Source organism: Trichomycterus rosablanca, chromosome 2 (assembly GCF_030014385.1).
Source record: "Trichomycterus rosablanca isolate fTriRos1 chromosome 2, fTriRos1.hap1, whole genome shotgun sequence".
In the NCBI taxonomy this organism is placed as follows: Eukaryota; Metazoa; Chordata; class Actinopteri; order Siluriformes; family Trichomycteridae; genus Trichomycterus; species Trichomycterus rosablanca.
Genome location: NC_085989.1, coordinates 29,603,424 through 29,629,396, shown reverse-complemented (window position 1 = coordinate 29,629,396; position 25,973 = coordinate 29,603,424). Strand labels below are relative to the sequence as shown.

General features: G+C 37.6%; 1 protein-coding gene across 2 annotated transcripts in view; it reads left to right on the top strand.

Moving 5' to 3' along the window:
- Positions 1–25,973, top strand: part of vps50 (VPS50 EARP/GARPII complex subunit) — a 258,290-nt gene that overhangs the window by 101,451 nt on the left and 130,866 nt on the right. For both annotated transcript variants that reach the window (XM_063014101.1, XM_063014109.1), the window contains exon 13: positions 22,087–22,222. In XM_063014101.1, the coding sequence (XP_062870171.1) occupies positions 22,087–22,222 (136 nt within the window). The remainder of the gene's footprint in view (positions 1–22,086; positions 22,223–25,973) is intronic.

The window sequence follows — 25,973 nt, the reverse complement described above, 5'->3', positions numbered from 1 at the left end:
GGGAAGAAAAGGCTGATTGGCAATTGTGTGGTTTCAGAGCAAAAATCTAATCCATTTAATCAAATTAAATTCCTGTCTCCTGGTTGAGTAGAAATCAGAAGATGAATGCATAGCAAAGATTAAATGAATCCTGATTCAGCCTTCAGATTCCACTTTTATTCATGGAATAAAAAACCTCAATGCTTTGTTGACTCAGTCTGAGTTTGTATGCACCCTGGATGAGGTTTTCTCTAAGGATGTTCCTGTATCAGGCTGTACCTGTCCGTCTTTTAATTTCTACCAGTCTACCTGTCACCGAAAAGCACATGTACAGCATGATGCTCCCAGTCCCATCTTTAAAACCTTGATTTAAACCTTGTCACAGACAGTTTATTGGACTTGTGGCTTGTTTGGCTTGGCCTGACTGCAGTGTAAATTTAGGTCAGTCCAGACACAAGTGTGTGCCTTTCCAAACTATTAAATACAGGGACTATTGATCACCTTACAGCAAAACGATCCTGGATTCGATTCCTAGATGGAGCGGTCCGGGTCCTTTCTGTGTGGTTTGCATGTTCTCCCAGTGTGTGCGTGAGTTTCCTCCGGGAGCTCCGGTTTCCTCCCACAGTCCAAAGACATGCAAGTGAGGTGAATTGGAGACATTAAATTGTCCATGACTGAGTTTGATATTAAAACTTGATGAATCTTGTGTAAACAGTAACTACCGTTTCTGTCATAAATGTAACCGAAGTGTGTAAAACATGATGTTAAAATCCTAATAAATATAATAAAAATTCAGTCCGTACAATTCGCAACAAACTGACTTCAATTTCATTCTGTACATTATAATAAGTGTAATTGAAGCAAACAAGATACTGATTATTATTTGGAGTGGCACAGCAAAGAATCTAAATACTGAAATCTGGTTGAGAGACTTCAGGTTTTAATTAGTAATTCTTTTTTTTAACCCTTTGATGCACAACCTGTGTCCCAAAAAAGTGACCCAACTGAGTTTTTATTTTCTATATTTTTGCAATGAATTAATTTCGTCATTCAAGCTTCCATGAATTTTTCAATTAACTTGTTTTTGATCATCACAAATCCTTATTTCAGTTTTATATTTTTTGCTTTTTTAATAAAAATCATTTTTGTATCACTACCCTTCTAATGCACAACATGGGTGAAAAATGAACATGGGTCAAGAATTTGACAGAAACTACTGACATTTGTAAGTGTTTGTAGTCAAAAACATATTTACTGATCTTTTGAAAGACAACCAAAGATTAGGCTCTTGAATCTTGAATATGTCCAATACTATTTGCTTGCTAGCTGTTTTCATATTCTAGTATAGATAGCTTTTATTAGCTAAGACAGCAAATACATGAATAACTGACAAATGTGCATATGATAATATTCTTGAATGGATGAATATGGGTCATTAGAAGGGGTTTGCTTAGCTTGTGCATCAAAGGGTTAAACTAAAGTTTTTTTGTTTTGACAATATAAGCAAAAAAATGTAGATTGATGGGTGAAAATCTACAAATCCACAACACAAAGTGTACAAAAAGTACTTTCTGAATTCCTTTGTAAATCCTCCACAGCGTTTGCCAGAAGCAGCTCTGCCACACCAGGCTAGAGAGCATTTTATTAAGATGAGTTCAATAACAGTGCGGATGTCTGCTAATAAGTGAGAAAATGTGAACAGCATTATTAAGATTTGGTGTGAATGAGTCCTGGCGCTCGGAAGAAGCGCAATGCACCGGCTCATTAGAGGAGAGTGCAGTCGTGGCACACTAAAGGCCATAACCCCTTGATCTATTACTGTAGGGACCCTGGACATGTTTGTGGACGTGGAGTTTGACCGAATGGCAGCTATAAATTTCAGTCAGAGGTCAAAGGAAGTAAATTAGAGCTGAAGATCAGGGCATTTTTAAGAAAAATATTCCTTGCAGGATCACGCTGTGAAACGTTGGTTGATGTAGATTATACTAATGTGTTGATTAGTGCCGTGTTCCTTTGTGGAGCATGGCATAGGGTGTAGCTGAAGGTTAGACTGCCACACCAAATCATTCGTTATAGTTCACTTCTGTCCACTCTATTAGACACTCCTACCTGGTTGGTCCACCTTGTAGATGTAAAGTCAGAGACGATCGCTCATCTATTGCTGCTGTTTGAGTTAATCATCTTCTAGACCTTCATCAGTGGTCACAGGACACTGCCCACAGGGCACTGTTGGGTGGATATTTTTGGTTGGTAGACTATTCTCAGTCCAGCAGTGACAGTGAGGTGTTCAAAAACTCCATCAGCGCTGCTGTGTCTTATCCACTCATACCAGCACAACACACACAACAGATTACTTTTGGGTGGCACGGTGGCTCGGTACTGTCGCCTCACAGCAAGAAGGTCCTGGTTTTTATTCCCAGCTGGAGTGGTCCAGGTCCTTTCTGTGTGGAGTTTGCATGTTCTCCCTGTGTCTATGTGGGTTTCCTCTGGGAGCTCCGGTTTCCTCCCACAGTCCAAAGACATGCAAGTGAGGTGAATTGGAGATACAACATTGGTCATGACTGTGTTTCATATAAAACTGATTAATCTTGTGTAACCAATAGTTACCTGTCCTGTCATGAATGTAACCAAAAGTGTGTAAAACATGACATTAAAATCCTAATAAATAAATAAATAAAACAGATTACTGTTAAGAAAAAAACTCAAGTATTTTAATTTTGCAGTTAATTTGGTTATATTGATTAAAAAAAAAAGTTTAGCAAAACAATTAAGACTTGATTTTTGTTATATGTAGTGTACATGATCACTTAAACTATATTAATGTATTTACTGTATTTGAAGTGTAAGCAAATCTGAATGAATGAAATTATTTAAACCTTGGTTTTCCATCAATGCAGATTAATCCGACATCAATGTAGATGTGGATTCTCATAGATCAGTGATATGCATGTTGCAGCTAATAAAAAGGAACATTTCTGAGAACTTTCCAACTACAATCAAGACAGAAGCACCTCTAAAATCCTCAAAACTGAAGATACATTGTGTAACTGAACACAAGATGTAAAGACAACAGTATAAATTATACAAGAATGAAAAATAGACCCTGTCAAACATTTCCTACAGAGTAGGATAAAGCTGTGTAGGATAAAATGCATTAACGCTACCAATGCAGGTTTAGCATTTTAGGCTCATTTCTTCTACCAAGCTGATTGTCAAAAACAAATCTGTTCGTCAGTTAAAGCAGATGCAGAACTCAAAACAACGCTAATGACTTGGTAGTTCAAATCATTTACATTTTCGGCATTTAGCAGACACTTTTATCCAAAGCGACTGTGACAGTATATTGTCTAAGCAAGGCCTTGCTTAAGGGCCAAGCAGTGGCAACCTGGCAGTGGTGGGGCTTGAACCAGCAACCTTTCGATTACTAGTCCAGTACCGTAACCACTAGGCTACAACTTCCCTGATCATGGGTATAAACATCAAGTTATACATTCAGCATGAATAATACAAGCATCAATTCATTGTAATACTATAGAATGTATTCACTTGTTTTTTAATAATGTGCAGTGCATAATGATTACAAGGTCTATTTACTCTGGATACGAGTTATTACCATAGATTAACAGATGGCCTACAGCATTGTTATTCAAACTTTTTGGCACAGCCCAGAATGCATCTGGTACATTTCCATACACCTCCCCTCCAAATCTCCTCCTTACAATACAAAATTTAAGCTCATAAAACTCAGCCAGAATCTAGCTGTTAAAATAATTGTTGTCTGTGCACTGCAAGATCTTTAACAGCAATACATCAAATGTGTACATTTTTAATATTTCATTTATTTATAATTTTTTGGCATTGCCAAAGTGATTCACTCTTGTTTACATACATTATTTGTCACAGTTTTATGCCAGGTAAGAGAGAGAGAGAGAGAGAGAGAGAGAGAGAGAGAGGCTTTATTGTCATTTCAGGTATATACGAGTACATACTGAAACGAAACAGCGTTCCTCCAGGACCAGGGTGCAACATAGAACAAAAGTGCAAGACAGTACAATACACACAGTGCAGCTAAAATCAACAGTACAATAAATCCAAGATACATTTCTAATCTAAAAAGTAATTAAATGAGACTAGACTAGATACAAAGGTAGTGTTGGCCAGTACATGGTAGAGTGAGTAAATGATAAGTGAGGTAAAAAACATATTCTGATATACAGTTAGCGTATATCATATTCTGATATACGGTAAGCTTACAGTTAGGTACAGTTGGGATCGGCACTAAGAACGCACAGACAAGTGCACCTCCCATTGGCTAGGCTGTTTTGCCATCCCATCCCCCTCAGACATCGTCAGCCATGTCTGTGTAGACATTCGACCGACTGATAGCACCTCTGTGCCACCTGTGATTTGAACCCTAGGTCTCAGTGGTAGTGGGTTATTGCGGTGCCACCTGAGCACCCACTTTATGGAATTCATCTAATCTCAGTTAAATGCCACAAAGCCCAATCACATATAACTGCTATTGTTAACATGACTGTGAGTTCAGTGCATTACATTGGCTTCTTCAGACACCAGATATAAATTCCAGTAAGAAGGTCCTGGGTTTGATCCTCAGGTGATGGTCCGGGTCCGTTCTATGTGGAGTTTGCATGTTCTTTCCGTGTCTTCATGGGTTTCCTCTGGGAGCTCTTGTTTCCTCCCACATTCCAAAGACATGCAAGTGAGGTGAATTGGTGATACAAAATTGACTATGACTGTGTTTGACATTAAACTTCTGATCCTTGTGTAAAGAGTAACTACCGTTTCTGTCATGAATGTGTGTAAAACATGACATTAAAATCCTAATAAATAAATAGCACATCTTAGGGATGGTGTTGAAGGGTAGACTCTTGTTAATGTGCTACTGGCAAACTATTTGATACAATCATGTAAAATAAACATGGACCAAAATCTCAAAAGAAATGACCAAAGGATGGAAAACAAATAGATAGCCAGCTTCTAATTGGTCAGAAAATTGGAGCTGGCAACTCTGTAAGGAAAAAACCATGATTAAATACTAGGGCTGTCGAAGTTAACGCGATAATAACGCATTAACGCGATTTCAATTTAACGCGATTAAAAATAATAGTGCCGTTAACGCAAATTCTAGTTAATGTTGAGACTTGACTGGTAGAACTACAACGCTCGGTTACATTATGTTAACATTATGTTAAAACAAACGTTTTAATGTCGGACTTGCCACCGTTTTTCATTTGCGGTTGGTTAGCATAATGTAACCGAGCGTTGTAGTGATGCACTTATAAAGAAATAAATACACGCTATATTCACAAGTTGTCGGGAGCAGAACACTTTTATTAACTTATTCTGTTAAGGTACCAAATACCGGAAAGCTGAGTCAAGCACGTTAGTCCATGAACTATGGAAGCCCCAAAGGGTCAAAACACACTCACTTCGTGTAGAAACGGCCATCAAACCATTGTCACAATACAACCACAGAAAAGTCTGTTACAATAACTACGCCTTATCCCACCTAAAGCACCGCTGATCTACAATGTTTGCTGATGGAGAAATTCTAAACTACAATCTGACATTTACTGCCTAGTATGTGAGTGAATAAATCTCCCTTACAGTTTTCTCTTGTCCCAGCAGTTTTTAACATAAGTACATTTAGCATAAAATGTGTTCACCATTTTAATTGTAACATTTCACATAAAAATCCTTGTTTTCTATAACATTTACACAGATTTTTTTTTTTTTATGCGATTAATCGCGATTAACTATATGAAATTCTGAGATTAATCGCGATTAAAATTTTTAATCGTTTGACAGCCCTATTAAATACACATCCTTCCACCTGGAGCGGATTATTTTATCCCAATATGTTATGTTGTGTAATACAATGTAAAGCAGTTTATACCTGTTGGGCTTATAATAATCAGGATCTTTATGTGGGGATGCCTGAAACAGCTGTTCTTCTACTCTGCCCTTGAGCTGCAACAAAAATAGATTAAGGTTGCTTTGTAAAGAGTTAGCTTTGTTGAGAAAGAACCTGCACTAGTATGCTTGTGCAGCACTTTTTACCGCTGATTGCAGCAATTTGCTTTTTTCTTTAGATTCAGGAAAACCTTACAGTTGATACCTTAAAATGAGAATAAATGGGTTTAATACAGGTTTTACACCCTCCAGGCACACTAGTCAGTATTCATACTGTTTCTGCATTAGGTAAAATTATTCTAGTAATTCCCAAGATCTTCACCACCCAGTTCCACTAAAATGTAGATTTCATAACATCAGTGCTTAATCAGCCCTCATATTGATGTGTCAACCAGCATGGCAGAGGGACTTTTGTGTGTTTGGCATAAATGTGCAGTTGGCATTTTAATTTCCCTTGCTGCTTGCTCCTGCCAAACTCTTCTTCCTGCCACCTAATCCTAGGATCAGAGCCAATGCAAGCTTAAAAACCTCATGAGACTTCAAAATTGAGAACTGAAAAAAATCTGAATGAAAAAGGTCCTCAGATGTTGAATATTAATCTTGAACTTAAAAACCCTGTGTGATTGTAGTTCACATAATTATTGACTTTTTGTCCTGATTTTGATCCACATTTTTCAGTTTCTTGTTAGGTCAATGTTTACTGCCTTGGTCATACTACACCTAACCATGAGCTTGTTATCCATCCTTGTCCAAAACTATGGTCAGTTTAATGGAGTTGGGCCAATTTGCAAGCTTTTCCAGTCTCCACTATTCTGGAAAGAATAGTCTCATGATTATTTTAGACTGTGTCTGTGCCCATTCAAGAAAAGCACAATTGTTAGGTCAGGCACTGATGTTGGATGAGAAGGTCTGGCTTGCAATCAATAATCCAATTTATTTGCTCCCAAAGGTGCTCGTTGGTGTTGAGGTCAGGACCTTGTACAGGTCACTAGAGTTTCTTCACACCAATCATATCATACCAAACTGTTTTCATTACATTTACATTTTCTACATTTAGCTCTTAACCAGTATGACTTACAGAAGTGCTTCCACAGTAAAAGTGTGAAGCATATAATTTATTTTATGTAACTGATTTCATGCTTCTGTTAACAATCAGTGTGGCTAAAGCATCGAAATAATTAGAAGTGGTGTCCACATACTTTTGTCCCACTAGTGGATCTCCTGTATATTATGTAATGGTGGAGGGATTTATGTGATCTTTTTATGTGCTGCTGCAGATTTTTTAATGTAAAGAATTACTTCTAAATGTCACTACTGTGTGCAGTTCAGTTTCATTTGATTTATTACAGTCGTTCATGCTCAGGATGTATCGCTGTAGGACATCACTTTTTTCCCCTGGATTTTCAGTTAAACACGTTTCTGAGACACAATACCATAAAGTACTTACCCAAGGGAGAAAAAATAAACAACCCAAACAAAAATATCAAATTAAAAAACATATTAAATTATACTGGGTGTCCCTAAAGTCTGGAAATAAGAAATATGACTAACTATAACTAACTATATGTTTACTAAAATACACACACACACACACACACACACACACACACACACACATTGCATCACAAATAACGGCAAACACATTGAAGATGTTATTGATTCATATTCTAATGAAATTAAATATTGTTGAATAATATGCATTTTGCCTGTGTCCAGACTTTAGGAACACCTTGTACAGAGTGATCTATGTATATCCTGACATTTATTTTTTAATTTTATTATAATCCGAGTGGTTTGAAAAGGTAATCCCTAAACCCTTCTTTTTCCCACAATAGTGATACAAGCTGAGCTTTTTACACCCCATACTGATCCAATATTGACTATCACCATAATAATGTTTTGATCTGTAATCACATGCATATAAGTAAATATTACACCCCTTCTAGGCATATGGAAGTGCCATTCACATCACATCACTGTCATCATCACTTTGCGATGGTTGGCTGCACAGATGGGTCGGTGTTCTCCAGTGCCCTCTGTCTCGTGTCACTCGTAGCATATTAACTCCTGATAGTGCAATGGATCAAATTAATTTAAAAAATTCATTGGACACTGATCGTACATTTGACCAGGCTATATGCCGGCTTTACTTACCCTGACTTCCAAGTAGCAAACATAAACCAAGATACGAGGGATCTTCAAAAAGTTTCAGCACTTTTATATTTTAGTTGGAAACAGTGAGGGCGGGAGGAGTAGTAACTGGTCGTGTCTGAGAGACTGAGAGAGAGCTTATAGTCCGGATTTAGCGGCATTTGATTTCCACCTTTTTGGAAGCACAAGGAAGCTTTAAGGGAAAGAAGATTTTCATGTGATGATGATGTGAAAGCAGCGGTGCATCAGTGGCTCCACGCTCAACCAAAAACATCTTTTGCTGATGGCATTAAAAAGCTGGTAGAACGCTGGAAAAATTTGGAAGGTGACTGTAGAAAAGTGATGTCATTTGTTTTTGAAATTTTTAATAAATAGAGTTTAAAAAGTGTGGAATCTTTTTGAAGAACCCTTGTATTATTACAAGTGGGGAAACTTTGCCTTTCATTTTCAACGTTTTATAGTTTTATTCTATGTATTCAGGTCTTTTCAGCTAAAAAGAGGAACACTCTACAAAGCACACCACATTTAATCATTTGTCTTGGTTTAAATGCTCTTGCACTTGCTCTTTGTTTTATATCTCTACGTTTTATAAGCGTTTTTATGTGAGACTAAAGGTGTCATAACTAAAGCTGAAGGTCTGTGTTTACCTTAACTATTCAAATCATATTTTATTACAAATTTAATTGTTTTTAATTTATTTTTTATTTCTTTAAATTTAGTTTTACTCCAAAGGCAGATATGAGAGCATTATTCATGCACGGACACACACAAGAAGAATAGACAGGTCAGAAAGAAAGGCTCTTTTAGGATTTTTTTTTGTTTTATACACAGTGTAAGTCATATGTCAAAAACATCCATAAATGTTGCTGATGTAATTGGGCTCAAGCTCACTTAAAATGTGCTAATGCAGAGTGGAAACCTTATTGTGGTCTGAAAACTCAACCCTAAAGATTGATTATAAAGACGGAAGATAAGTGTAGAGTTTGTTATCAGTGAGATGGTAATGCAGACATTTTGGTGCAATATGTGCTGCGTTATACACTATATTGCCAAAAGTATTTGCTCGTCTGCCTTCACACGCATATGAACTTGAGTGACGTCCCATTCTTAATCCATAGGGTTTCATATGATGTCGACCCACCCTTTGCAGCTATAACTGGGAAGGCTTTCCACAAGGTTTAGGAGTGTGTTTATGGGAATTTTGGAACATTCTTCCAGAAGCATATTTGTGAGGTCGGACACTGATGTTGGATGAGAAGGCCTGGCTCGCAGTCTCCGCTCTAATTCATCCCAAAGGTGTTCTATCAGGTTGCAGACCAGTCAAGTTCTTCCACACCAAACTCACTCATCCATGTCTTTATGGACCTTGCTTTGTGCACTGGTGCGCAGTCATGTTGGAACAGGAAGGGGCCATCCCCAAACTGTTTCCACAAAGTGGGGAGCATGAAATTGTCCAAAATCTCTTGGTATGCTGAAGCATTAAGAGTTCCTTTCACTGGAACTAAGGGGCCGAGCCCAACTTCTGAAAAACAACCCCACACCATAATCCCCCCCAAACTTTACACTTGGCACAATGCAGTCAGACAAGTACCGTTCTCCTGGCAACCGCCAAACCCAGACTCGTTCATCGGATTGCCAGACGGAGAAGCGTGATTCATCACTCCAGAGAACACATCTCCACTGCTCTTGAGTCCATTTGCGGCGTGCTTTACACCATTGTGACCGACGCTTGGTGATGTAAGGCTTGGATGCAGCTGCTCGGCCATGGAAACCCATTCCATGAAGCTCTCTACACACTGTTCTTGAGCTAATCTGAAGGCCACATGAAGTTTGGAGGTCTTTAGCGACTTACTCTGCAGAAAGTTGGTGACCTCTGCACACTATGCGTCTCAGCATCCACTGACCCGCTCTGTCATTTTACTAAGGCAGTTGTTGTCGTTCCCAATTACTTCCACTTTGTTATAATACCACTGACAGTTGACTTTGGAATATTTAGTAGCGAGGAAATTACACGACTAGACTTGTTGCACAGGTGGCATCCTATCACGGTACCACGCTGGAATTCACTGAGCTCCTGAGAGCGACCCATTCTTTCACAAATGTTTGTAGAAGCCTAGGTATGCCTAGGTGCTTGGTTTTATACACCTGTGGCCATGGAAGTGATTGGAACACCTGATTTCAATTATTTGGATGGGTGAGTGAATACTTTTGGCAACATAGTGTAGATGATGTCTTTGTCAACACAGATTATAAATTACCCTAATTACCTTGCTTACTTCAACATTACAGTGGCATTGCACGGCACAATCTGCAGGTGTTACAACAGAATGGCTGTAGTCTAAGAAATGTGTGGTGAATTATAACTAGGGCCCTTCTAAAATCACAGGTTGGGAGTTTTCCAAACTCAGTTACTGGAGTAATGTTTTTAGCTGCATTACACTTCGACATCTTGGACATTTTGACTAACCGATTGCTGACTGAATTGCCGTAGGACTGCTCTGACCGCCTCATACTGCAGATTAAACGTGAGACACTTGAATGCTACGCAAATGAAGGTTAAATCAATTCTTTACCGGAAACAATATACAAAACCTGCTTAAGACTACATCACCAGGAAAAATACTGAACTTTTTGACACATTTAAATCTAAAACATTTGTTATAATTAGTTTTTAAATGACATAGACTTAAGATACAACCTATGTACCACCAAATAAATAGCCTCAATGTGCTGATACGGCGTTAAACTCAAACAAACAAACGTTAAATCGCTAAACACAAATCTTAAATTTTGAATTTCACAGCAAATTGCATATTACACGGGAAACGTCTCATTTCACGGTCCGTGACATGATTTTTTTCACGGTCGGGAATTCGGTAGGACATTAATTATAAAGCACAATCTCTGCTAGTCTTCTACTAATATTCAGACTACTACCAGTAGTACAACTTCTTCTATAAAATAACAATGATCATGATAATCTGCTTTCAGTCGTATATTTTATCTGTCGTATATTTCTCTCTCACTGTGTGAATACAGAAAAGCTGGGAGTTGAATCTGTGGGTGTAATTTACAGAGTCTGTGTAAACTCCGCATCAAGTATCCAGATGAGGTTGACCTGTAAAACAAAATGAAGGCCTGCTCCATAAATCGTTCAGAAAGCTCAGTGGGTGTTAGTTTTTCCACAGCTGGAAGCCATGTTGCTGTGTGCCGATTCTTTCCTCGAAACCATCCAGTCTTCAATCTGTCCAGGCCTTCCTGAAGAAAAAAAAAAGATACTGGCTGAGAGTCCTGCTTCTGCATGTAGCCGTCAGTGGTGCTGATAAATGAGTGTATGCCTAAGTCTGCCCATGTTGTGGTTACAGACATTGTAAACTTTGGGTAGATTTTCCAGGCCGCAGATCGGCTTGCAGCAGGAGTATGGCACAGTTTTAATGTCGTTGAGGTCAAATTGGACCAGGCTGCGTTTCAGGTTAAATCCAGATCCCTCCTGCTTTCCCTTCTTCATTTGCAGTTCTCATTTCGACTATGTGACCCTGATGGGATGTCAGTGTGTGATCTGAATTTTGAGTAGAAAGCTTTAAGGCGTATGTTGGGTCCTGGGTGCATTTCCAGATTAAACACCTGGTAAATGTTCATCCAAGTGTGCTTTTACCATTATCTCTGAAGTATGCATGCATGCTTGCTTGCTGTCAGATTTACTGATGTGCAAATGCCATCAATGACACAAGCAAGTGACAAGTTGCTGATGTTGCTCTTGTTTTTTTTTTTTTTTTTTTTGGGAGGTTAGTTGTAAATTGCTGTTGGCACTTGTACTCAGGCATGGTCCAGCTTTTTCAAGCTGAAAAACGGAAATGTATTGTATGGTTTAAACATAAACCAAGTATTTAGCCTCCTAAACTACTTTTATAGGTAATTGTGTGGGAAAGTACTTTCAAATCTGAAGTAGTTTAGTCAATATAAAAAAATGTACACTACAATAATAATACATTTATTTATATAGCAATAGAATAGAATAGAATAGAAATGCATTTTTATTAGTCATATATACATATACAGGTGTACAACGAAATTCTTTTTTCGCGTATCCCAGCGGGGTCAGTTATTTTATGGTACCCCTGGAGCCAAGAGGGTTAAGGGCCTTGTTCAGGGGCCCAACAGTGGCTCCAAATGAGTAAAGTAAAATGAGTATACTGTATTCACAATACATTCAGTCTTATGCAATGCTTGTGTAGAATATTTGTGTATCAGCTTTCTTTAGGGCAGCACGGCGGCTAAGTGGGTAGCACTGTCGCCTCACAGCAAGAAGGCCCTGGGCTCGATCCACAGGTGGGGCGGTCCGGGTCCTTTCTGTGTGGAGTTTGCATGTTCTCCCCGTGTCTGTGTGGGTTTCTTCCGGGAGCTCCGGTTTCCTCCCACAGTCTAAAGACATGCAAGTGAGGTGAATTGGAGATACAACACTGTTCATGACTGTTTGACATTAAACTTGAACTGATGAATCTTGTGTAATGAGTAACTACCTGCCTGTCATGAATGTAACCAAAGTGTGTAAAACATAACATTAAAATCCTAATAAATAAAATAAACCTTTAGTCTTATTCAGTGGTTGTGTAGGATATTTGTGTATCAGCTTTCTTTAATTCAATCACAGATGAATTGCTTGTTTGTTGGTGTGTTCAGTCAGTGTGATGATAACTGCCCACAAAGCTAATTAAAGGTTAAAGGACGTTAGTGATCTAATCAGATAGGTGAAGATATTGTAAACAATACAGGACAATCTAGGTAGATAGATAGATAGATAGATGGATAGATGGATAGATATAGATGGATAGATAGATATAGATGGATGGATGGATGGATGGATGGATAGATAAGGATAGATAGATAAGGATAGATAGATAAGGATAGATAGATAGATAGATAGATAGATGGATGGATGGATGGATGGATGGATGGATGGATGGATGGATGGATGGATGGATGGATGGATGGATGGATGGATAGATATAGATATAGATGGATGGATATAGATGGATATATAGATATAGATGGATGGATGGATGGATGGATAGATAGATAAGGATAGATAGATAAGGATAGATAGATAGATAGATAGATAGATAGATAGATAGATAGATAGATAGATAGATAGATAGATAGATAGATAGATAGATAGATAGATAAGGATAGATAGATAGATAAAGATAGATAGATAAGGATAGATAGATAGATAAAGATAGATAGATAGATAGATAGATAGATAGATAGATAGATAGATAGATAGATAGATAGATAGATAGATAGATAGATAGATTCAACTTTATTGTCATTGCTCAGTTCAAGTACAAGGCAACGAAATGCCTTGTTAAACTAGAATGGCACTTGTTCAAATAGCATGAAGTAATGAAACCAGGTGCTGTCTCTTTAAAAAGATTTTAAGGTAAAAGCCCTTACTAAAAACCATGTGGTTACTGTGAAGATTACTTAATGATGTGGCAGAAAGTCTATAGACCTGATTAGTCTAAAAAGTGATGTAGGTTGCCAGTCTAACAAAGCAGGTAACTTCATCGGCACTCTGAAGTATGGTGGTGGTAGCATTATGGTGTTGAAATGCATTGTAGTAGCAGGGACTGGCAAATAGGTTAGAACTGATCAGTAAACAGTACAGTAAGCATTTTAGCATGAAGTTTGTCTTTTAGCATGACAGGAAACTAACTGTAAATCATACTGCCAAAGCAATATTGTAATAAATGAAAAAGGAAGATTTACCTAACCCACTTAGATTCCTGATTCTACATTTACATTTTTGGCATTTAGCAGATGCTTTTATCCAAAGAGACTTACAGTTGTGAAAGTATACAATCTAAGCAATTGAGGTTTTCTGATTACTGGTCCAATACCTTAACCACTAGGCTACAGCTGCTCTACATGAACCTACATTCTAACCTGATCCATCGCTGTATGCTGCTGCACCCAAGCTAGCCTGGCAGAACTTGAAGAATGAGCCCAAAATTGCTCTTTCACAACATTGCTCTGCTTCTGCCCACTGTGTGTGATATGCTCCTGTTCATTATCACCACCTGTTTTCCATTGTCTCAGTGATTAATATGTTCCCCTGGTAATTCATTTGTTCCTGGTTGAGTATTGCCTCTCTATAGCATACAAAGTGTGTGGTGTAATTTGATTCATGTACTAGTGTTGTGTTCCTGTTGTGTTTTCCTTTTTTCAGTCTTCTTATTCTGGTGGTAGTGCCTAGTTCTTGTTCTGATAAATCTTTTTATTTTGACTTGTGCCTGTTATTTGGATTATGCTTATGGACTTTAAATGAAACTGTTTGCTGGCTAGTGGCTACCACTAGGACAGTGGTAGCCTAGTGGTTAGAGCTTTAGGCTAGCAATTGAAAGGTTGAGAGTTTGAGTCCCAGCTGTGCTTTGATTCTATTCTATTCTATTCTATTCTATTCTATGATGTTATGCACGTGTTCTGCCTCCAACAACCCAGCATTCCAGGTTGAAATACTTCCCACTTGTCTGAACAAATAGTTGGCATTTTAGTTTATATATATTTATGCATTTTCTCCGCTTTTTCTCCCTTTTTAGTGCGTCCAATTACCCGATTGCGTCATGCTTCCTTTCCACCAATGCCGATCCCTGCTCTGATTGAGGAGAACAAAGCTAAACCACCCACCCCCCCCACCCCGAACCCTCCGACAAGTGGGCAGCTGCGATATGCATCTTATCACCTACACTTTGACGAGTGCAGTGCAGCTCAGCGTTGTGTACGGAGAGGACACACCCTGAGAGCACTCTTTTCTCATCTCTGTGCAGGCGCCATCAATCAGCCAGCAGAGGTCATAATTGCACCAGTCATGAGAGAGAGAGAGAGAGAGAGAGAGAGAGAGAGAGACCCCATCTCGCTTAGTCCCGCCCATATCTGAACAACAGGCCAATCGTTGTTCATGTGGCCGCTCAGCCTTAGCCGGTTTTTACCGCCGCACCACTTGAGTGGCCTTGGCATTTCAGTTTTTACTGGTATTACTGATGTGAAGAAAATGTTGGCTGAGACATTTTGCTTTGGCATATTTTGGTTAAATTATTTTAGTCATTCTATTAATTCTGTTTGCCAATTTTGGAATTAAACACTTGTGAGGGAGAAGAAACATTGATTCATGGAATTCACGTAAGCCAATCACATTCATAAGTCATTGCTTATTTGCATAAAGTCTTCTCCTGCATTCACACAAGCGATCAACAGCCAGCAATTCATTTTCATGTTTTTGTGCAACTGCAATCAACAGGCAGCAGAGCGAAAGAGAAACGCTGATTAAGATTTGTTTTTCAATTTTGTGCAATTTAGTCATGGCACAGTAAATCAACTAATTTCCCACATACTAAACAGTTGGTTACTTATTTGCCTTGTTTTGTTTGTCATTAGTAAACAAAGTGTAGTGTTGTGTAGTGGTATGTTTTTAATTACGGAGTATTGTTTTATTAGGTACTTTTATCTTATAATGTTTGGTGAATTGGAGATAGTAAGTTCTTCAAGACTGTGTTCGATATAACCTTGTGAACTGACGAATCTTGTGTAATGAGTAACTACTGTTTCTGTCAAGAATGTAATGCCAAGTTCACACTACATGATTTTTGGCCAGATTTCGCTCGGCGACTGGTCGACGCTAGATTTGCCGGCTCGGCAGCAACTCGGCGTTCACTCGGCGATCGAAACTCGGCACTCAGTCGCTATGTGTGAACTATCCAACAACTCGATCCGACCGGCTCGCCGAGCGCTCGGCGACCGGATCGAGATATCTAGCAGGTCAGATATCTGATCTCGGTTGCATGTCTGGGAACGAGTGACATGTCGAACAGCCAATGAGAACGCAGGATACGGTGTGAGGGGAAACGCAGGAGAGAAGTGTAAACAGGTGGTACAGGGACATAATATAGTTTATATCAGAATACACCGGCACACTCACACGTTTTACAGTATTTATGACTTGATCGTTCTCTACAAAACACCAACGTTGCATTGCAAAAATATTAATTAACCTCCAACTTACTATAGAACAATCCATACTGTTCGTGTTGCCAAATCCACTCAGATTCATTTATTTTTCCTCCTTGATTTTACGCTGCACATCAGCGCACAAACACTTTGATCACTTGCTACTTGTTGACGTATTTTTGGACGTGGTATCATTAAACCTCTCGTCACTTCTCGCGTTTGTTTTTGTGACAAAACGTAGTGTGGGAGACCAGAGAAGCTCACCTGCGACTCCAGTTGGTGATAGATCGTGTAGTGTGAAACCCCCTATCGCAGATCAGTCGTGTAGTGTGAAATATACACCGACTGAAAGACTCCCGAGTGCAAAAGTTTCAGTCGTGTAGTGTGAACTGTACAGCGACCCGACAAATCAGAAAGTCGTGTAGTGTGAACTTGGCATAACCAGAGAGTGTAAAACATGACTTTAAAATCCTAATAAACAAACAAAGTTAAATGCAGCAAAAATGAAGGTGATGACACCTCTCTTTCCTGAAAGATTGTTGTAGATGGTAGAAGACCTGAAGAGGTGGACTCCTTATATCAAATACAGCAGTATGGTTTGGTAGAGTCAAGACTGGCAATAGGCATGACGGTGAGGGTCCAATTGAAACGGATATACAGTGTATCACAAAAGTAAGTACACCCCTCACATTTCTGCAAATATTTCATTATATCTTTTCATGGGACAACACTATAGACATGAAACTTGGATATAACTTAGAGTAGTCAGTGTACAACTTGTATAGCAGTGTAGATTTACTGTCTTCTGAAAATAACTCAACACACAGCCATTAATGTCTAAATGGCTGGCAACATAAGTGAGTACACCCCACAGTGAACATGTCCAAATTGTGCCCAAAGTGTCAATATTTTGTGTGACCACCATTATTATCCAGCACTGCCTTAACCTTCCTGGGCATGGAATTCACCAGAGCTGCACAGGTTGCTACTGGAATCCTCTTCCACTCCTTCATGATGACATCACGGAGCTGGTGGATGTTAGACACCTTGAACTCCTCCACCTTCCACTTGAGGATGCGCCACAGGTGCTCAATTGGGTTTAGTCCATCACCTTTACCTTCAGCTTCCTCAGCAAGGCAAGTTGTCATCTTGGAGGTTGTGTTTGGGGTCGTTATCCTGTTGGAAAACTGCCATGAGGCCCAGTTTTCGAAGGGAGGGGATCATGCTCTGTTTCAGAATGTCACAGTACATGTTGAAATTCATGTTTCCCTCAATGAACTGCAGCTCCCCAGTGCCAGCAACACTCATGCAGCCCAAGACCATGATGCTACCACCACCATGCTCGACTGTAGGCAAGATACAGTTGTCTTGGTACTTCTCACCAGGGCTCCGTCACACATGCTGGACACCATCTGAGCCAAACAAGTTTATCTTGGTCTCGTCAGACCACAGGGCATTCCAGTAATCCATGTTCTTGGACTGCTTGTCTTCAGCAAACTGTTTGCTGGCTTTCTTGTGCGTCAGCTTCCTTCTGGGATGACGACCATGCAGACCGAGTTGATGCAGTGTGCGGCGTATGGTCTGAGCACTGACAGGCTGACCTCCCACGTCTTCAACCTCTGCAGCAATGCTGGCAGCACTCATGTGTCTATTTTTTAAAGCCAACCTCTGGATATGACGCCGATCACGTGGACTCAACTTCTTTGGTCGACCCTGGCGAAGCCTGTTCCGAGTGGAACCTGTCCTGGAAAACCGCTGTATGACCTTGGCCACCATGCTGTAGCTCAGTTTCAGGGTGTTAGCAATCTTCTTATAGCCCAGGCCATCTTTGTGGAGAGCAACAATTCTATTTCTCACATCCTCAGAGAGTTCTTTGCCATGAGGTGCCATGTTGAATATCCAGTGGCCAGTATGAGAGAATTGTACCCAAAACACCAAATTTAACAGCCCTGCTCCCCATTTACACCTGGGACCTTGACACATGACACCAGGGAGGGACAACGACACATTTGGGCACAATTTGGACATGTTCACTGTGGGGTGTACTCACTTATGTTGCCAGCTATTTAGACATTAATGGCTGTGTGTTGAGTTATTTTCAGAAGACAGTAAATCTACACTGCTATACAAGCTGTACACTGACTACTCTAAGTTATATCCAAGTTTCATGTCTATAGTGTTGTCCCATGAAAAGATATAATGAAATATTTGCAGAAATGTGAGGGGTGTACTCACTTTTGTGATACACTGTATATAAAAAAAACAATTCAGTTAGCACCATCACCAATCTGCGACTGATGAAAGCCTTGTTCTGGTCAGTAGCCATATATGGCTGTAAAGCTTGGACTTTAAAGAAAGAAGAAAGACACATTCAGGTTTTTGAGAACAAGTGCATAAGAAAACTGCTAAAAATCTCATGGAGGAAGATAATGACCACTGAGCAAGCTAACAAGACTGCCCAAACAGAAAAGGAGCCACGTTAATTTGGCCGTGTGATAAGGCTCCCACATGACAACATTGAACGAAGTGTTATGATAGAACCTGTAAAATGATTAAGAGAACAAGGAAGACCAAGAATAAGCTGAATTGATCATGACTTTGCATTATTAGGGGTTAGATTGCAAAAAGTGACTCAAGACAGAGAGCATCGGAGAAAGCTGAGCAGCCTATCATCACAAAGTGATGGCAGCGTAGTGATGTGACATGAAGGCTTAATGAGAGTAATAAACATCACTTAAGCATAATAACAACAATAAACATCACTTAATTATTAATAAGAATAATGAACATCACTTAAGCATAATAACAACAATAAACATCACTTAATCATTAATAAGAATAATAAACATCACTTAAGCCTTAATGAGTGTACTAAACATCACTTAAGCCTTAATGAGTGTACTAAACATCACTCAGCATTAATAACAATAATAAACATCACTTAAGCCTTAATGAGTGTACTAAACATCACTTAAGCCTTAATGAGTGTACTAAACATCACTCAGCATTAATAACAATAATGAACATCACTTATGCCTTAATGAGTGTACTAAACATCACTCAGCATTAATAACAATAATAAACATCACTTAAGCCTTAATGAGAGTAATAAACATCACTTAAGCATAATAACAACAATAAACATCACTTAATCATTAATAAGAATAATAAACATCACTTAAGCATAATAACAACAATAAACATCACTTAATCATTAATAAGAATAATAAACATCACGTAATCATTAATAAGAATAATAAACATCACTTAATCATTAATAAGAATAATAAACATCACTTAAGCCTTAATGAGAGTAATAAACATCACTTAATCATTAATAAGAATAATAAACATCACTTAATCATAATAACAATAAACATCACTTAATCATTAATAAGCATAATAAACATCACTTAATCATTAATAAGAATAATAAACATCACTTAAGCCTTAATGAGAGTAATAAACATCACTTTAGCATAACAATAAACATCACTTAATCATTAATAAGAATAATAAACATCACTTAAGCATTAATAAGAATAATAAACATCAGTTAAGCCTTAATGAGTGTACTAAACATCGCTCAGCATTAATAACAATAATAAACATCTCTTAAACATTAATAAGAATAATAAACATCACTTAAGCCTTAATGAGTGTAATAAACATCACTTCAGCATTAATAACAATAATAAACATTTCTTAAACATTAATAAGAATAATAAACATCACTTAAGCCTTAATGAGTGTACTAAACATCACTCAGCATTAATAACAATAATAAACATCTCTTAAACATTAATAAGAATAATAAACATCACTTAAGCCTTAATGAGTGTAATAAACATCACTTTAGCATTAATAACAATAATAAACATCTCTTAAACATTAATAAGAATAATAAACATCACTTAAGCCTTAATGAGTGTAATAAACATCACTTCAGCATTAATAACAATAATAAACATCTCTTAAACATTAATAAGAATAATAAACATCACTTAAGCCTTAATGAGTGTAATAAACATCACTTCAACATTAATAACAATAATAAACATCTCTTAAACATTAATAAGAATAATAAACATCACTTAAGCCTTAATGAGTGTACTAAACATCACTCAGCATTAATAACAATAATAAACATCACTTAAGCATTAATAAGAATAATAAACATCACTTAAGCCTTAATGAGTGTAATAAACATCACTTCAGCATTAATAACAATAATAAACATCACTTAAGCATTAATAAGAATAATAAACATCACTTAAGCCTTAATGAGTGTACTAAACATCACTCAGCATTAATAACAATAATAAACATCTCTTAAACATTAATAAGAATAATAAACATCACTTAAGCCTTAATGAGTGTAATAAACATCACTTTAGCATTAATAACAATAATAAACATCTCTTAAACATTAATAAGAATAATAAACATCACTTAAGCCTTAATGAGTGTAATAAACATCACTTCAGCATTAATAACAATAATAAACATCTCTTAAACATTAATAAGAATAATAAACATCACTTAAGCCTTAATGAGTGTAATAAACATCACTTCAACATTAATAACAATAATAAACATCTCTTAAACATTAATAAGAATAATAAACATCACTTAAGCCTTAATGAGTGTACTAAACATCACTCAGCATTAATAACAATAATAAACATCACTTAAGCATTAATAAGAATAATAAACATCACTTAAGCCTTAATGAGTGTAATAAACATCACTTCAGCATTAATAACAATAATAAACATCACTTAAGCATTAATAAGAATAATAAACATCACTTAAGCCTTAATGAGTGTACTAAACATCACTCAGCATTAATAACAATAATAAACATCTCTTAAGCATTAATAAGAATAATAAACATCACTTAAGCCTTAATGAGTGTACTAAACATCACTCAGCATTAATAACAATAATAAACATCTCTTAAACATTAATAACAATAATAAACATCACTTAAGCCTTAATGAGTGTACTAAACATCACTCAGCATTAATAACAATAATAAACATCTCTTAAGCATTAATAAGAATAATAAACATCACTTAAGCCTTAATGAGTGTACTAAACATCACTCAGCATTAATAACAATAATAAACATCTCTTAAACATTAATAACAATAATAAACATCACTTAAGCCTTAATGAGTGTACTAAACATCACTCAGCATTAATAACAATAATAAACATCTCTTAAACATTAATAACAATAATAAACATCACTTAAGCCTTAATGAGTGTACTAAACATCACTCAGCATTAATAACAATAATAAACATCTCTTAAACAATAATAACAATAATAAACATCACTTAAGCCTTAATGAGTGTAATAAACATCACTTCAGCATTAATGACAATAATAAACATCTCTTAAGCCTTAATAAGAATAATAAACATCACTTAAGTGGTGCTGTGGTTGCACAGCAGCCTATTAGACTAGCCCACCACTGCTGAGATCTGGGTTTGAATGCTATCAGTCAGCCAGACAGCTACACAGACATGACTGCTTGATGGGGGTGCTTAAACCCTGTGATGTATTGGTGTCCTGTCCAGGTTATTCCTGCCATGCGCCCAATGTTTCCCAGTGGAACCAAGCCCACTGTGATAAAACAGTTGATGAAAATGACTTAAGCTTTAATCACTTAAGCTTTAATTAAGATAATAATAATAAAGAGACTTAATTTTTTTTGCCCATTTCGCAAACATTTCCTGCACATCAGACGTGCTGTGAAAGTTAGTTGTTCCAGGGTGATAATAACACTCTATCCTATAAACAAGCTCGGGATCAATACTGGGTACAGATAAGTGTTTAAACCCAGTGTAAAACTGCCTACATTTCAGCCAGGTGGTGTTCAGATCCCACAGGGGTAGAGACCTTGCTCTGCAGTTTTTAGTACAGAATACTAGAGAGGATTTGTGCCAGAGGTTTGATGAGGCAGCAGGCTGATCGAACCTTCTTTCTTCATTATTTTTGTTTCACCAGCATATCACTCCAGACAGCTACATTCCCTGCCTGACTGACCTGTGCAAAGCGTTGTGGGAGGTGATGCTCAGCTACTACCAAACCATGCAGTGGCATGAGGAGCACGATAAAGAGGAGACCAAGGACAGTGCTGAAGGTAACTCATTTACAATTTCTTATGTGCTTCTTCTACCTCTACCTATTTGAATTACTTTGGGGGGTGGGGGAGCAAGTACCCCTGTACCTCTGAACGGGTATTTCTTAATGTCAAGGAAACAATAAAACATTTACATCTGTTAAGGTAGCCAAATCTGTAAACATATATTTACAGGTCTGGTATTGGGTAGTAATGCACCAATATTTCTTGTTTACACGTCTGCTGGTTCCAATACTGATAAGTAAACATTTACCAGCTCTAGAGACTGGATTTACATTAATTGAATACTATAAACCTAAATGCAAAAAAAAACAAAAAAAAAAACACACATACACTTAAGTGAAAGTGTTCAAATGTGGATAGTCCAACATATTTGACCACAGTGAAAAAGTCCTAAAAAGTCTGTGTTGACTGACACAGCTGTAACCCAAATACCAGTTTATAAAATCAGTCAGCGGTGTCAAGTCAAGTCAAATTTATTTATATAGCACTTTTTAACCTTGAGAGGAACCAGACTCAGCAGGGCACATCCTTCTTGGGTAGCCAGGAGGATACTTAAAATAAATAGGATTTACACAAATCATACAACACAGAATTAAAATGAACTAAAAGTTATAAATAGCAATAAATAAATAGATAAATAAATAAATAATAATATTTTATTATTCAGTCCAGTCTGTAATAAAGTCTGTATTGAGTTCTTGACATTCTTGGTGCAAACACGCCAGGTTCCCGTCACATCCGGCAGGAGAAGATTGTTGGCATGGCCTCACGGTGGCATGGTGTCAGCGGTCAAACCGAATTTCATGTTTCAAACGTGGTTTAATCTAGAAAAACTGCAAAATGTGGTACAAACCCTATTTGCAGAAAAGTTTAAACATTTATAGCACGAATTTGTGAAGAAAGGATTTCCAATGTTTTCACTGACCAACTACGTACATTGTATTTTGTAAGTACAAACAAATGTACAGTTTGATGCCTCCAACACGATCAATACAAATACAAAGTTGAGGCAGTCATGTTTGACTACAAGATTGTAGTCGCCATCGTCTCACCACTCTCCTCTTCATAAAGCACCATGCATTTTTAATAGGAGACAAATCTGGACTGCAGGCACCTTTCACTGATCACAGTCTGGATGGTCCTTACTGTCCTTATCAACACAGAGAACTTTAAATCACATTTTTCAGAAGACAAGCGAAAAACGTAGACTCATCTGACTACAGCTTTTCAGAGTTTTTTTGGTCCATCTGAGTTGAGTTTGCTCCTAGAGAATTCGACAAAGCGTTTGCACAAAACTGATAGTGTTACCTTGTATCTCAATGTCCCCTAAACTCAAAATCTTTGAAACTCAACGCCCTTTGCTGAGAAATTTGTACCCTTTAACTCAACGTTTCCCTTAAACTCAACGTGTGTGCGACTGCTGCTTTGCTCAGCGCTCGACTTGACCGGTGCTGTTAAATGTCATGTGAACGTGAGATGAATCTGCTTTTGTGTGAAACTGTATGTGTACCACTGTATGTAGTTTTGTCTTTGTGCAATAGAATTTTTAGATTGCATTTCTTGATTCAGCAGTGGTAGACTGTGTTACACAATGTAAACTCTTCACGCTTATTATTGCCTTCATCCAACTTTGAGTGTTTCTCCGTCATCAAATTCAAAATGTTTGTGTTTACAAAACACAATTTTTGTCGGCCAGCACATTTAAAGCCATTTGTATGTTCTTCTGTTAGTTAGAAAATTATTTGAGAAAATTAGTGATTTGTTTAGTCTCCCAACTTTTCTGTAAATGGAGTTTATATTTAGTGTTGTGCTATTTTTATACTATTATATTTTTACTCTCTCAGCTTGTAAAAAGTAAAGACTGTGTTTGGGTGATATTTTCATCACAAAATAAACATATCATTTTCGTCATGACATTTAATACCTTGCAAAAAGCAGGCCATGATTCACCGGTGATTGACATAATGAGCTGCTGTAGACTGATTTGTTACTGCTCATGTTAGAATTATTGCTGAACCTTGCTGTTGCACCTAGACGCTGCTAAATGTCAAGGTACATAAAGTCAGCAGTAGGAATGTCTAATTTAAGTAAGGATTGCATACCTAAAAATAAAAATAGTCTTTTTGTTTATGAGGATATGCGCTTGAACAGGAACCATAATTCTCAGGTCCGCAGCATTATAATGATGCTTTGTTTAACCAGTTCATTGGTAAATCAATAATATCCCTTGTGTTGTGTAAGTTCATTAGAGTTTTTAATACTGTCATAAAAAATAACAATTGAATTAACAAAAGCTGACTGAGCCTGCTAGTTTAGATAACACACATAACAACACTCCATTGCACTGGAGACACAGCACCAGCACATTAGTATTTTCAGATTTTAGCCACTAGTCCAACTGTGTATGCATTGAGAAGATAAACAAATCAAAGACTGACCTACAAAGTAGTTTCTATTACTTAACAAAGACAGTTCATATGGTATGTAATCCAGTGCCACAGTATGATGTAGGGTACCACAGACCATAGTGTTAATGGCTCTCATTGCCTAGAGTCTTTTTAAGATTAAACACAGTGTTGTTTGGCACTGTCGCCTCACAGCAAGAAGGTCCTGGGTTCGATCCCCAGGTGGGATGGTCCGGGTCCTTTCTGTGTGGAGTTTGCATGTTCTCCCTGTGTCCATGTGGGTTTCCTCCAGGTGCTCCGGTTTCCTCCCACAGTCCAAAGACATGCAAGTGAGGTGAATTGGAGATATTAAATTGTCCATGACTGTGTGAACTGATGAACCTTGTGTAATGAGTAACTACCGTTCCTGTTATGAATGTAACTAAAGTGTAAAACATGACATTAAAATCCTAATAAACAAACAAACAGTGTTGTTTAATATTTTGTAGGTAGATGGTTATATACTGACTTATAAAAAAGCTTTTAAATACTACTATCTTCTAAATCTACTAATATCCAGGCACAAAGCACATGTAAATACAAACTCTGATCTTACACATGACAGTTAGATCAAAGAGCAGGTATACCAATTGCTTCTTATTGCATTTACATGCACGTCTGTTTGGTTAATTAATTCTGTCACCACAGCTGCCCTCATCTTCCTCTTGTTCTTTTAAAGAGGCTAAAGGCTGATCTGTACCTGAGCCACAGGCTTGCTTTATTGGTGATCCTAAATCAAAGTGAGTAGAAGGAGATTGAGTTTCACCCGCCACCCTTTCAGCTGATGGATTCATAGGCATTACATTAGCACTGTATTGCAGGAGTCATGGCTCCTTATGTAAGAGAAGTGCCTTTTAATAATGTCCCGTGTTTACTGGGCTGAGGGAGCCCCTCTAGGTAATTGAGGAAGCTGTTGGTGGTTCTGTTTGAGTGTAATGTGTTTTGCAGCATTTTCTCCAGAGCTATGTTTTGGCTTTGATCTTTGAGGTCACTGAACAGGCCTGAAATTGATTAGTGCTTGTCGTTTGTTGGATCTGACGTTGGAAATTCGTAGAATAATTTGGTGTAGCCTTGTAGCCACTCTAGTGAATGGATTGTTGTGTGCATTAGAGGGGAAAATGTTTCTCTTGTATGTTTTTGACTCTTTAGCATACCAAACCTGGCTTCTCTTTGCTGTCTATGTGTATACCAAGTGCTCTAGGAACATAGCACAAATGCGTGACAAATTAAAGGAAAAATCTAATATGTCATTGATTGATTTTCTGCATGATACAGTAAGGCTGCGTTCAGTCTGTTTAAACTTT